Consider the following 14,859-nt stretch of genomic DNA (forward strand, 5'->3'; position numbering starts at 1 on the left):
ACGAATGTGCTGTGCTTAGGAATAATGGGAGGATGGATTTTGATGGACAGCTTCTAACATATATATGGTGGAACAAATGGAGTACCGGGATGGGAAAGTCTCTTAATTGACCCTATCCTCTCTGGTCTCTTCTCCATTCTCCTCACTACAATTAGCTTTTGGTCTCATCTTTGCATAGTACAAATGTGCTTGTCCTTCACCAATCACTTCCAAGTGTCTGCTTAAACCCTTTCAATAACTTTTCATTGTACTTAGGACAAAGATAAAACTCTATCCTGACACACAAGGCTCTGCATAATCTAATACCCACTTATCTATTCATTTTCAATTTTGGAAAGTGCTCCTTCTGATTTTCGAGGCTCTAGCCACCCAGGCCCCTTTTCACATCTTCTACTTTCCATCTTCTCTTTCTACAGAGATTTTGTACTGGCTGTTTCTGTGCCTGAAAACTCTCTCCCAGTGGACCGTTTTTGATTTGGTCAGATTCCTCTAAATAAGCTCTCATTGCAGAGCATACTTTTTCTTTTTTCTTTCTTTTTCTTTTTTTTTTTTTAGCACCAATTACAGTTATTCTTTTATAATTATTTGTGTGATTGATCAGAATCCACTTCTCCCACTAACCTATAAACTCCCTGACGTCAGTGGTTATGTCTGTTTTGCTTTTGAACGTTTAGCATAGCTCCTGACCCACAGAAGACAGCAAACATTTGTCGAATAGAAGCATGTTTGAATAAATGAAGGGAGGAAGGAAGGAGAAAAGAAAAGAGGGAAGATCTGGATTATATTTCCTGCCACAAATTAGCTGTGTGATCACAGTCTTCACTTTTCTGGGCTTCAGTTTCTTCATTGTGAAAGGACTGAATTAGATGATATTTAAGATTTTCAGCACCATGGTTCTATGGTTCTATTGTTTTAAAATTGAATCCTGTGAGTCATTACATTTGTTCATTCACTCAATTATGTTTGCTAAGCAGATGTAACACTTTTCATTCTTTCATTTTGAATTTTTGACTATTACAGATTCAGTGTAAACTTAACTTTATCTTAATCCATAAAGTCCAATAACAACCAAAAAAAGAGACTGGGCAGGGTTCATGAAAAATAGAATAAATTATTACCGAGAAAAAGATAAATAAAATCCACAAACATTTTCGTTGGTCATTGGAAGGAATTAACAGTTGTATGGGGTTGGAAGACGAGTACTGTGTTCCTTTTATTCTGGTTGACTTTGTGCCTTGGTATTATGAAGGTCATGTATTGACAGGGCATTAATATAAAATTTCACTGTATAAAAACAGAGGCTATTTTTTTCTCCATTTGACTTTGAGATTTATATTCAATTAAACAGATTAATATCTGGGCTATTTTAAACCATCCCTCCCCAGCCTCTTTTTTTTTTTAGGTGATAGAATGGCAGGTGATCATTACCAAGCCTGATTTCTAGTTGCTGGATCTCTCTCTCTCCCCACTATCATCTCTCTCTCTTTATCTATCATCTATCTATCTATCTATCTATCTATCTATCTATCTATCTATCTATCTATCTATCTATCATCTATCTACCTACCTACCTACCTATCATCTATCTATATCTATATATCTATCTATCTATCTATCTATCTATCTATCTATCTATCTATCATCTATCTAACCAGCTATCTATCATCATCTATCCGTCCATCCACCTATTTAAAAATATTGCTTTTGATGTAATATAAGACAAGGAATGCTCATTTAGAGAAGTCTTCATAGGATCCAGAGGAGACTTACCTCATTGAGAACAGCGTGAGAGACTGGGACCATTCTATAAATGGTTGATCTCTTTATTTAAGGTTAACTGGTTATTTAAGGTTAACCGATAGGCCATATTATCATGTTATCTTTTGGAGAGTTAGGTACTTAAAAGGAACCAATCTACTCTCTGCTTTTATGAGCTCTGCATGTTTTTAGAAAGTTTCAAATTCTATCATGGAACTGAGAAAGTAAGAAGAGACCCAGGACTGATGAAGTTTGCAACTTCCTCTTTAAGATGGATTCTTTATCACTTTCCCCTTCTTTATAAGCATTTCTCTAGTGTCCAAAATAGCTACATTTGATTTTTCATGTGTTGTTTATAAGGGGGTGTCATTCTACCAATGGTGAAATCTGACAGTGAGCATCTTTCTTTTTAACTAATTTTGTTTTCATCAAGATTCTTTGAAATTCATAGACTATTTTTGAGAAAAGTTTTAGATTTATAGAAAGATTGAGTAAGTAGTACAGAGAGTTCCCATATACTGTCCCCCTTTCCAAACCAGTTTCCCCTATTATTACTAATTGCTATTATTACTAATCTTACATTAATGGTACATATGGTATAATTAATGAACAAGTATTAATACATTTTTATTAACTAACATTCAGTTTATTCATATCTCTTTAGACTTCCTTCTCCTGTTCCAGACTTACATCCAGGGTTCCACGTTACATTAGTTATCATGTGTCCTTAAACTTTTTGCCTGTGACATTTCCTCATATTTTCCTTGTTTTGATGACTTTGACAGTTTTGAGGAGTAGTGATCAGGTATATTGTAGGTATATTCCTCTATTGGAATTTGCCTGATGTTGTTCTAATGATTAGACTGGCATTATGGTTTTTGGTAGGAAGACCACAGAGGTTAAGTACTATTTCCATGATCTCATATCAAGTATCAAGTGTACGTGCCATCAACATGATTTATGACTATTGGTGTTCACCTTGATCATCTTGCAGTAGTGTTTGTCAAGATTCTTAACTGTAAAGGTATTCTTGCACCTTTCCATATTGTATTCTTTGGAAAGAGTCACTATGCACAGCCTATAAATAATTAGTGAGAGTTATGCTCCTCTTCTTCTGGAGTGGAGTAGGTACATAATTTATTTGGAATTCTTCTTCAAAAGAGCTCTGAACCAAGAGTCTTTTATGTAGATAGGCTTATTTAGGATTTGGGGGTTTCCTGATATGCATTCTGTGGCTATCGTTCATTATACTTTTTTTATTTTTTGGAAAAAAAATCAGGCAATTTGACTATGCCAACATGATAGAACGGATGAAGCACTGAATTAGAAATGTGAGGGTCTGAGGTTGCAAAGCAGCCCCAGTATTTCCCAGGAGTGAGGCCCTAATTGCTGCCTTGAGTGATCAGCAATATCTACTGGGCAATATCATTTTACTTGCTATCCTCACTGTCTGGAACAAATGTTCAGTCGGGTGGTCCATAGCTGGTTCCTTCTTTTCTGGTCAGCTCAAAAGTCACCCATTTCAAAAAGAGTTCTTGGAGCATCCCAGGTAAAATAGCTCTCCTACATCCCAGAACCTTCTATTGCATTGGCTTTGGGTTAATCATTGGCATCTTTTATTTTTACCTAATATAACCCCATTTATTTACTTGTTTATCAACTGTTTCTAGATTATAAACTTTATCAATTCTCCATGAAGTCAAGGACCTAATTTGTCTTATTTCATCTCTGTGCCTAGAAAGTACCCAGAATAAATTAGAGACTAGATTAAAAAGAAGAAACAAACACCAAAATGACCATTGGAGACGTATGCACTGAACATTATCTGAAGCTAAAAATGAAATAAAATAACAAAACTCTTTGGCAGCTCTGATAAAAAACAAAAAGCTGATCTCCACTGCTGGTACTTCCATGAAGAGGGGAGAGAATCTAAAAACAAAAGAGATTTTTAGTTTTCTCTCTCTGTTTTGGTTTTGAAAATATATATTATTTGGATTTAGATAATTTTTGCTTAAAATAGGTATTTTGGATGACACGAAGGGGAGCTGACTTCTCTTATCTGACAAATCAATGTCCAGAAAGAAAGACTTTGATGTCCGGAAGAGGACGTCTTCTTGAGTCTCTGAAATTTGAGATGTCAGTATTTCTTCTCCACAATTGTTGGGAAAAGGAGCACGTTTATTCTCTAGGGGAACTGAAGCATAATGAAATGCAATCTAAGAACACACAAACTTATTATCTACTAGGATGGTTGAATGGTTCCAATCAAATGGAGGATAGAAATAGGGGCTTTATATTCGGATTTTGGAAAAATGACTCCACAGCTATACTTAGGCGCAATAGTGCCTGCAAATACCTGTGATAGTGGCAGGCTGTGGCTTGTTCATGACATAATGAATATATTTTCCCTTTGAAATTTATCATGGGGGTGAGGAAAAAGTGCCTTAAATTATTCCTGCAAATGGAAGAAAGATATCTTACTGTGGATGATAAGAGAAAGGTTGCTTCTTGTCTAAGTGATAGGTTGGTATTGTTTTTTAAATGGCTCTTCAGAGGGCTGGCTTTGTGCCAATGACTGCTCAGAGTAGGTGGACCCTGTAACTTTAAAAAAGTCAAAATTTTTCTTTATTTCTCCACTCTTGGAAATTGCTAAGAAGTTGAGCTATGGCACCATTATGGTAGGAATCTTTTCATGAGGATACTTTTTCCATGTCTACATGGATAGAAGTCCTGACATCAGGCAGATGGCCTTTTTAAAAATACTCATCTGATGTCACTTGCTACTTAAAATTTATCAACAAGTTCTCATTGCTTTTAGGTGAAAAATAAAAATCTGTGGTCTACAGAATCCTGCGAGAGCTCTGGCTTCAGCCAATTAATTGTTCAACCTCATCTTGTGTCCCAGGAACTTCGCATATGCTTCTCTCTCTGCCTGAAATCCATCTTTCTTCTGTCTAGTTAAATTCTACTTGTCCCTCAGATCCAAGCCCAAATGGCAAAACCCGCTTCCCATAACTCCCAGACTATATTAAGTTCCTTTGTCTCCAACTCCCGTAACTCCCTGAAGCTTGTCTTTCTCACAGTTGGTATTAACTGTCTCCCTGGCTAGACAATTAAGGTAGAGGCCATGCCTGCTTGGCTCACAACTAAACGCCATGACACCCAGTAGGTACTCAATGCATGTATAAAGGAATGAATAGATGGAGCTGGGTTACACATTCCAGTGTTGCATAAATTTTCTAAGTACTTAATGTTAACAACATAAGCAAGTTGAGTCTCTTATTATAACTAATAACATGAAAAAAGATCAGTCTTCACTTTGTTTCATATTGACTATAAGATAGATAGATGAAGATAAAGGTTAAGTATGTGGGTTTTACACAGGCCTAAGTTCAAAACCTGGTTCTACCATTTACTGGCTGTGTGATTATGGGAAAATTACTTCAAATTTCTGTGTTCCAGCTTCCTCATCTATAAAGTAGGTCAGATCTCAGTTTGAATCCCTAATCAATCCATTTTTAATTGTGTAACTTGGTTCAAGTTAATAATCTCTAAGCTTTAGGCTCCATAACTTAAAAATAAAATACGGCTAATAATATCTATCTGTCTATCTCTTTGGGTTATTAGGAAGATTAAATACACACATATATAATTTAAGTATATATGTCTACATATATAATTTGCTTATAAATATATGAAAGGTGCTCAGCCCATTAGAGTAAAATAATCAAAGGAAATTAAAACAATAGGTGACATTATTTCCTATCTATCAGAAATAAGATAAAAAATATTGGGCAATGCATGCTGTTGGTAGCAATGTAGAGAAAAAAGGTATTGTCACACACCGTTGGTGAAATATCTTTGGAAGGCACTTAGAAATATCTATCAAAATTGCAAATGCAAATAAAATCTGACCTAGAAATTTCTTCTTCTAGGAATTCATCCCACAGCTATGATCATGTTCACAAAGATGTCAAGGTAGTATCGTGATAGCAAAAAGGTGGAAACAATAAACAGTTCATCAATAGGACTGGTTTAAAAAGTTATGGAATTACTTTTTATGACATTATTTAAAATGAAATATTATTTGGTCATTAATGTACCGATAGAGAATTATCTTTAAGATATAGTATTTGATATGAAAGGCAATGTAAAGAATAATGCAAATTTGTGTTAAAAAAAATCACTGTATACAAGCATCCAATTGTTTAAATGGGCAAAAAATGCTTTCCTGAGGACTTACTGGGAGCTGTATTTGCCTCGTGAGGAGAGAAATGAGGGTATCTAGGTAGGATGAAATTTATTTTTCATTGTCTATACTTTTTTTTTTATAGCTAAGTGCATATATTTCTTTATCAATTTGAAATTAATTTAAAAGAGGAGAGGCTGTGAATTAAAATTTGTAGCTACTGTTACTATGATTGCTCTTTCTTTTTTTATTGTTAGATGTTAAGGTTAGACTGCCACAGAGAGTCCTGGGCTGCTTCAACATGAAAGATGTAGGACAGCAGGGTGGCACAGTGGCTACCATGGGAGGACGCACAGGTGCCCATGGAAAGACAGAGAAGGCCGAGAATTCTGGCTAAGAAGTTGATCAAACAACTGGACAGTGGGTATTAGGGATGGGCCAGTGGCTTTTTAGGTATTTTAAAGGTAAATAGAAACCAAGCCTTTCAACAAAAGTCCTTTTATTATGAATATATTGACTCCTCATAACTACCTGGAAAGTAAGTATTATGCCCATTTAACAGATGAGCAAATAGAAGTTGGGCAGCCTGTCCAAAGTCACAAAACTGCCAATGGTGAAGCCAGTATCGGACCCTGGGAGTCTTATTCCAGAGGCATGCTTTAGGTACTCACGTGCTTTAGGCACATTTATACTATGCTGTTTTTGTAGATTTTAGGGATCCTACTCTATTTTTTATTGTTTTAGACACCCAAAATAAGCACTCTTTATTAGAAACGAAGGTCCACTCTGTGCCAAGGTTGCACTTGAAACCATGTTTGGTGATTTCTAGAAGCTCTTTTACTCCTGGTTTGTGATTTCTCTAGTTTCAACTCTGTTTTCTTTCCCTGGAGAAAAGACTGCTTGATGGAATCCAGACTTGTGAGCCCTCCTAGTAATCTCCTATGGCTATGAACATTTTCAATTAAAAAGGATGGCTCAAGGAAAAAAAACACATCCCAGCCCATCTCTAGGCCTTCCAGATTTGGTACTGCATGAACAATAAACATGGCTTCATCTTAAGGACTTTGCTGATCAGGGTAGTTAGAAAATTACCAAATGCTGTCAGATCTGTCTCTGTCCCGAATGAACACATTTTGGACAATCCTTTTGGTACTGATCGAGAAGGTGAGGTTACAGCCCAAGTTCAGCGCACGAACAGAGGATATTCAACAAGGTACCACCCAGATGCAAGTACTTCTGGTTCTTATATCCCCTCTTAGTAATGCTCTGCATTCCAGAACACGCCAAAGTCTAAGACATTTGGAAAGGGCCTAAGTAGTAATTAATTTAATTTGTCCAACGAGGGACAATGAGTTGGCGAACAGATATTTTTCTCTTGAAATTATGTTTTAATAAAGGTACTTAAAAGCTTGAGATGTTTTCAATCATTCTACTGCAACATAATGGTTAATTTTAAGGGCTCTGTGAGTTTGATTTGTATTTAAGATTTTTACAATCTATATATAGGTTAGTCTTTAATAACCATTTATACGTTGCTTCTTTTTATATAGGTCATGTATTCTCCTGGGAAAGTAACAAGATTAGACATAACAAATACAGTACAGAATAAATTAAAGTGCTTCAAACTGCATCATATAATTTCAGAAAATTGGTTTCACACCGAAACATTTAAATAAGAAAACCAAATAATTTAAGGGGAAAAAAAAAAACATACTCTATGCATTTGAATAGCTATAGTTTAGCAAGTTTACCCTCAGCACTGTGGCAGTGGTATCTGTTCACAGTGCTCCATTAATGTGGCAGTTCATTTGGGTCAATATGGATAAAGTTACTATTTTTCTTTATTTAAAAGAGTTGGCTTCATTCTCCTTGAAGATGAGGAACATTTATTAGTCAAAATGTCAAAAGAGTATTGTAAAAGTAATTGTATTTTTATATATAATTCTCCAAACTCTTGTATACAAAATGTTCTTATTGCACTCGGTGCAATAAATTCAGAGTCTATTATAGGACAGGAGATAGCAAAATTGGGGCCAATACTTTTCTAATTACTTAGGATAATAAAATGTGGGGTTTGGTTTTCCTTTCCCAACTAAATGAACGAGACATGATGCTCTAGAGAGTCTATTATTCTGGCTGGTTTTGTTTGTTTCTGTGAAGTTTAGCATCACTCTCTTTGTACCGAGTCCTCAGGCCTTTTTCAATTTTTCTATTCGTGCATTAAAGGCCTCTTCCTGTATTTGCAGCTTTTCGTTTATCTCGTTCTGTGAAGACAATCATAAAAAAGTGGTTATGATGGAGCTATCTTTTGCTGCACATTGTCTTTGTGGTTTTGACATACTATAGTGCCTAAAGACAGACATTATCCCTCACACACCTTCCTGTTTTGCAGACATAGCTGTGTTTCAGCCTGTAGTGATGTGATAACACTTTATCATATTTCTCTGCACATTCCCAATGTATAGCATGTCTGCTATGAACAGGAAGTGGTATTTGGACAGCCATTTTTCACATAGCCTTGTGTTGGAAGATAGGATAATTTATCTGTATTTTCAGACAGACTTTACCAATAAGCACCGAATCAGAATAACTGCTCAGGGCTCGGTTATTGCAATGTTGTTGGTTTCCCCACCCCTTTGCAATAAATGTTTTCTGTCTCCTGTGTAATACACTCTAAACGTGATCCCAGACAGCTTCTGTTGTAAATTAACAACATAAATAATCTCACAATTAGAACAATCTTCATAATTAAAAATATTTGTCACACATTATAACTTCTGGAATTATGCCACTTGGCGGTATAGTTTTGGTAGAAAAAAGTAAGTGATTGCTGACAGGTTTTAGTGTTTGCTGCAGCTACGATAGCATTTAGCCTCTGGCAGTGATATTCTGTAGACTAACATTGCTACCTGAACAATTCCAGAAATACTTTCACATTAACCGAACATTTGTAGCTCTGGAAATATCCCCTTGTTTTCATGATGGATCATAAAATTATGTAGAGAGCAATCAGTGGTGGGCGATGAGGTAAAATTGGTGGTTTTGTTTAGATGATTTAAAAAAGTATACAAGTGTATGAGGAGTAGTTTATATATATGTGTTAATAACTAATTCAAACTTTGGAATGCTCATGTCCATCACATAATTTGAAGATTTTTCAGGGTAACTGTATTTTGAGAAACTTAATATTTTAATTTATGTAGAAGAAATTTAAAAATCAAATACTATTTTAGTCTAGATATAACTTTTCATTTTATTTATTTATTTATTTATGCATGTAACTGTAATAGATAGTTCTGAAATGTACTTCCTGGTTGCTTTATCTGATAAGATTTTGTTTTATTTTCATAGGAAGAATTGATATTTCTGAAAAGATCACTTTGGCATCAACAATTCTGGATTCTCATGTGAGTATATCAGTGTTTCTTTTTTGTTGTTGTTCAAGTTTTATCAAGCTTGGATCAAGCTTGACCTCTGGTTTTTCATTTTTTTCCTTTTTTGGCGGTTGGGTGGAATAGGCAAGGACAGATGAAGATGGTCCTCCAGGTTACAAAGGAACTCTGTCATTTTTTAAAATCACTAATCCCCTCAGGCATGATTTTGGTAGAGTTGAAAGGAGCACACTAGTCTATGAGTGTGGAGACCAGGGAATAGTTTAGTTATGTAGCCTTGGGCAAGACACTTAACCACCTAAGATCTTAGTTCTTACCTGAAAATTAAGTAATAGGAAACTAAATATGTTAACGCTGCATGCTAGCTTTTAAATTCATAATTTCAACTCTTAATTTTGTGATACATTGACCAATGTTATATTTTATTGGTACGATGTCATAAAATATTTTTAAATTATGTTACTCTCACTTCTTTATGTCATACAACAGATTAGACCATCTAGGGGTTGAAATGGTTTGAATAAATAATCTTGTCACAATTCCAAAAGATAGGGAAGCATTACTCTGACTAAACGAATGACTCACCCACTTTCAATGTAGCCAGGTACTACATAAAAAAGTGTAGCTTAAAGACAGACCACATACACGACAATAATGGAGCTGAAAAACTATTGCCTAGTGACATCGTAGACACTGTAATGTTGTACAACACAATGCATTACTCACGTTTGTGGTGATGCTGGTGTAAACACACCTACTGCGCTGCCAGTTGTATAAAGTACAGCACATATAATTATGTAGAGTACATGATACTTGATAATGATAACAAACAACTATGTTATCGGTTTATGTGTTTACTATATTATACTTTTTAGATTATTTTAGAATGCAGTCTTTGCACTTATAAAAAAAAAAAGTTTGCTGAAAAACAGTATGCCTGTTATGCCAGCAGCAGCGCTGTACCTCTCATGTCTTCCATGTCCCTTGACTGCATCATTCTCTCTTGTGCTTGATTTAATCTCGTGTTGTTTTGTACAGTGACATGCTTTACAGGTTTGTAGCCTAAGAGCAATAGGCTATACCACATAGCTTAGCTGTGGAACAGGCTATACCATCTAGGTTTGAGTAAGTGCACTCTATATTGTTCGCACAATGATGAAATCGCCTAAGGACACATTTCTCAGAATGTATCTCTATCGTTATTCAGTGCATGACTATAATGTGTTCTACGTACATCAATAATCTCATTTCTTTTCAAATGAGGATATATGTACTATCATCTACCAGCTTTTGTTTCACTATCTCACTAGGGTTTTTGCATTAACCTGGAAACCTTTCTGGTATTTCACTGAAACAGAATTCATCTACACAAATGTGGGCTTTGGGAAAAAGGTTCATGAAGGTGAGGTGCATGCCTAATAGAGCAGTGTATTGACAGAGAGGAGTTACATGTCAGATCTCTACACTACCGTGGCAATCAGTACTTCAGTTCAGGCACGACCAGCATAGTTGGATGAAAGGCTCTTTTCTGGTCAAGCACAGGTTGCCATTAGTCTAGCATGTCTCCTTGTTATTCCTTAGAACAGTGCTGAACAGGCAGGCTACCCACAATCACTAGATTTGGGTTTGTTCTATTTCCTTTTAGGAAGAACAGAAAACCCATGACCTGGGTTCAACAGCTTCTCAGTGATCACTCCCTTGAGGTGATCTCACTCTCAGGTTTTCTAACCTGGAAACTCAAGTCGATCTAAAAATATCTGCAATCCCAAGATGGCAAACTTCGCTCAAGGTTTTCACATTATTTTACCCTGTTGCTTATGCAGGGCCAATGGCCAGCATTTAACCGCAAAAATTTAGTGTTAGCATTCATATTTCTCTGAAATGTAATTCTTTAAATATATTAAAGTTTGCTCCACTGGGTATAATTTTTTATTATACAACTCAGGGCCAAAATAATTTCATTTTGAATGTATCTTTAAAATTAAAATACCTAAACTATATAAGCTTGAAATGTTTGCTCTATTCAGTATAATTTTAATTAACATCTCAGGGCCAAGATAACTTCATTCTTAATAAATCTCTCAAACTATAAAGTGAGTGAATGGGAAAGTAAGTGGATTAATGAAAAAAAAAATTAAAGATTCACACTATATTTTCAAAAATTTCTGAATTATAGAAAGTGAAATATGCCTGTAACTACACCAGAGAAACTCTGAAAATCATACTTAAAACATGAATTCTCTATTGCCTTTTCTTCCAAAAAAATATAATAACAGTATGACTTTTAAATAAAGGAGAAAAAAACTATTGGAAAATTTTAAACATCTTACAAATAATAATTCATTAAATGTTTCTACAGCAGGCCAGTATATATACTGACCACCGACCTGTGGTTACCTTTGACCAGGGATGTGGCAGTCTTAGGAGCCAGGAACATTGGAAGGAGGGTTTTAGAATGGAAAAATAACTTACACATCTAAAATGGGGGTTGGGGGAGGAATTTAGGTAAGCAGAGAGTAATTACCCAACTTGGAATTTGACCAAGACGCAAGGGTAAACACTGAAAAAGTGCCACACCATGGGAGTATTAAAATCCAAAGTAGTCTGGTCGTGATATTAGAGGTTATGTGGTTTTTGTGGATAACACTGGAATTTGAATTAGAACTCAGTTTACAGCTCCCATTCAGAGTCTTTCATCAGTTTCTGACCTGGAAAACTGAGGACAAATGACTTCTGTCTCTCATTTTTCAATTTATTCATCAGAGAAGTGCCTGTCTAATTTGCATAGTCTACTTATTGGAAGAAAATACATAAAGGGGTTTGCTAGCTTGAGACATTGTATAAGTATACATCATCATGTCATTTATTGAAAATTTGGCAGTCATTGGCTCAGGCTAATCCATGAATCCGCATAATATGGAAATGATCGTGGCATCTAAAGGATCTGCATCTCTCACCTCTGGCCCAAGTTCTTTCTGTGTCTAATTATATTTAGATGAACCAGCTAATGAACTGCCAAGCCCAGTTAAGGATAGCTGCAGGCCTATGGGACAATGATACACACATATAACAATCATATTCTTTCTGTTATAGAGTCGTGGTATAAATGCTGCAGACTCTTAATATTAAAAAAAAAAATCAATAAATAGTTAAAAACATACTCACTACATGGAACATGGCTTGGTAAAGATGTTTTCAATTTTGGGGGCCTGCAAACAATTCTATTACTGTCTGGTAGTTCCTCGGTAATAATTTTAGAGCCACAGGATCGCAAAGGAGCCCAGGGCCATGATTATACATAAACTATATTTAGATGAAATGTTATCAAATCTAAAAAGGAGACATGTTCTGAACTCAGCTTAATTCAACTGCACTCTGCCCTTCCACACAGTAACCAGTTATTACATTCATGGGGTTGTTAACAATAAAGCTTTGTGTGAAACATGTTCTTCCACTATTTCTGGTAAACACTAAACACTCCTTATTAAACCAAGGACTTTGGCTGATTCTGTTGGCATCAAATCATTAAATGTTTATGTAAATAATGCATTAACATTTGATGATTAAACAAGTAACAAGGTATGCTTATGCCAAGCTAATCTCTTGCTCTTTCTAAATTAGTTGTTAATATAGTGTGCTTTTAATATAGTCTCATGTTCAGATAACAACTAAATCTTTCCCTGAGATGTGTTAACATTTTAAACATGCAGTATACTGTCTTACTGATTCACAGTCATTTCCACAAGAAATTATAAATCCTCTCAAAATATGCAATTCACTTATTTAATCATTTTGCCTGGACAATGATGCAAGTCTTTGTGTAGAGGTAGAAATGGGATGTTTTTTTGGACGGGGAAATAAACTAAGCATAAAGTTAAGTCAATTGACCCATCATGGGCGACTGCTACTAAGATGGCTGCTGCCATCACCATTTTCACGCAGCCATTGGTATAAACTGCTTAGGTTTTAGTGATATGTGAAAAGGAACAAACTACCTGAGAGCGACCTCAAAGATTTGAAAACCTCTCTTTAGAAATTTGGTGAGAAGGCTTAGTTAAGAATTATGGTTTGATCTTCAGTGTTTACTGTTTAGAAATGTACTCTAATTACTCTTGTATGTGCAATTTTAGTGTGACAAGGCACTAAGTCTTAACCATGTTATTTTTTGGGTTTCACTGACAAATGATTTCGTAAACTGATAAGACACCGCAGTACGTGCTGTTGGCGAATCTATTTTGTGATCTTATTGAGTCTCAGATGACTCAACTGAGAATTATGTGGAGATATTAAATTGAACTCTTCCATCATAAGCACTGCTCTTGCTAGCAGAGAGTAGGTAGTACTTACAGACATTAAGGTTGGAGTTGGCTAATTAATCAGTAATGAAGTAAGTAAGCATGCTATCAAGGCTGAGTACCTGAATGCCAATTAAAATGTCATCTGTGACTTGACCCAGCACTGATTTTACATCTTCAATGGTGAAACCAGCTAAAGGATCTGTGTCTGAAGTGCTGGTTTCTGGCTGGGACTCCTCAGGGCCTTGTTCGTGATCCGATCCCTAGAATATTGAAAGTAAACAACACTCAGGTAATATCCAGAGCATTCGGGGTTAAGTTAGCCTCAAACCTCTCTTGGGTACTTTTCTACCGGGAATAATTTCAACCCGGAAGGAGATTTTAATTTGACGTCATCCTGCATTTTCATTATTTATTAGCACCATGACTGATCAAGTCATAGTGCTAAGCAGAGCTTACTTGCAGGAAAGTGAAGGTGGATATTGGGGAAGACATAGGGGAAGAGATTAAAATTGCTGAACCACCCTGAGCTGGCCGACTTGTGAATCAATGGTAAAGCAAATATTTATATTTAGCTGGGAAAAATCAGAGTGAAAGAAAATAGAAGAGCATTTGGTTCCTTTCCTCCTGCCCATAGAGAATATCATGTTGAGATAAGATGAATTAAGAGACAAAAGAAAACACACCTTCATCTCTGTATCCAATGTTGCAGGTGGCTCTATGAATGTTGAATAAATATCAAATGAGATTCCTTCTTCTAGAGGGTTGGGGAAAAGGCAACCTGAAGGCTTGACGACCTCTATCGTTTGCTGGAGAGGAAAACAAGAGCTGTATTATGATGAAGCCTTTGGTATGTAACCACAATTTCAGCTATGTGTATATGTGTGTGTGTGTGTGTGTGTGCGCGTGTGTGTGTAAAGTTCCTAGTCTATTATCTTTTAAATGCCATCTCCTCTGAATTCTTGCTGCCACTGCTCTCTTAGTTCTCTAGTGCTTTTAGTGCTCTGTACCTGATGATTAGCATTTTATTCTTCCCACTGTCTAATTCTCTTTCTATATTATGTGGTTTAGGACTTCATTCTGTACTGCTCTGAGCTTTGATATTTTTCATTGGTCAGTGTCCCCTTCCTCCTGCTTATAAACTCTCTGTAGGTAGAGAACACATTTTAGATCCCCTGTATATCTTCTCCAGTTCTGGCAGAGGGTCAGGTGCTTAAAACACTCA

The 14,859-nt window shown here is 35.9% G+C and overlaps 1 protein-coding gene across 2 annotated transcripts in view; it reads right to left on the bottom strand.

Moving 5' to 3' along the window:
• Positions 1-7,557: 7,557 nt before the first annotated feature.
• CABCOCO1 (ciliary associated calcium binding coiled-coil 1) overlaps positions 7,558-14,859 on the bottom strand; it is a 100,236-nt gene continuing 92,934 nt past the window's right edge. For both annotated transcript variants that reach the window (XM_006915602.3, XM_015592169.2), the window contains 3 exons: positions 14,321-14,443; positions 13,757-13,897; positions 7,558-8,211 (listed from right to left, as the gene is read on the bottom strand). In XM_006915602.3, the coding sequence (XP_006915664.1) occupies positions 8,137-8,211; positions 13,757-13,897; positions 14,321-14,443 (339 nt within the window). In that variant the 3' untranslated portion in view covers positions 7,558-8,136. The remainder of the gene's footprint in view (positions 8,212-13,756; positions 13,898-14,320; positions 14,444-14,859) is intronic.

This window comes from Pteropus alecto, unplaced genomic scaffold (assembly GCF_000325575.1).
Source record: "Pteropus alecto unplaced genomic scaffold, ASM32557v1 scaffold155, whole genome shotgun sequence".
Lineage (NCBI taxonomy): Eukaryota > Metazoa > Chordata > Mammalia > Chiroptera > Pteropodidae > Pteropus > Pteropus alecto.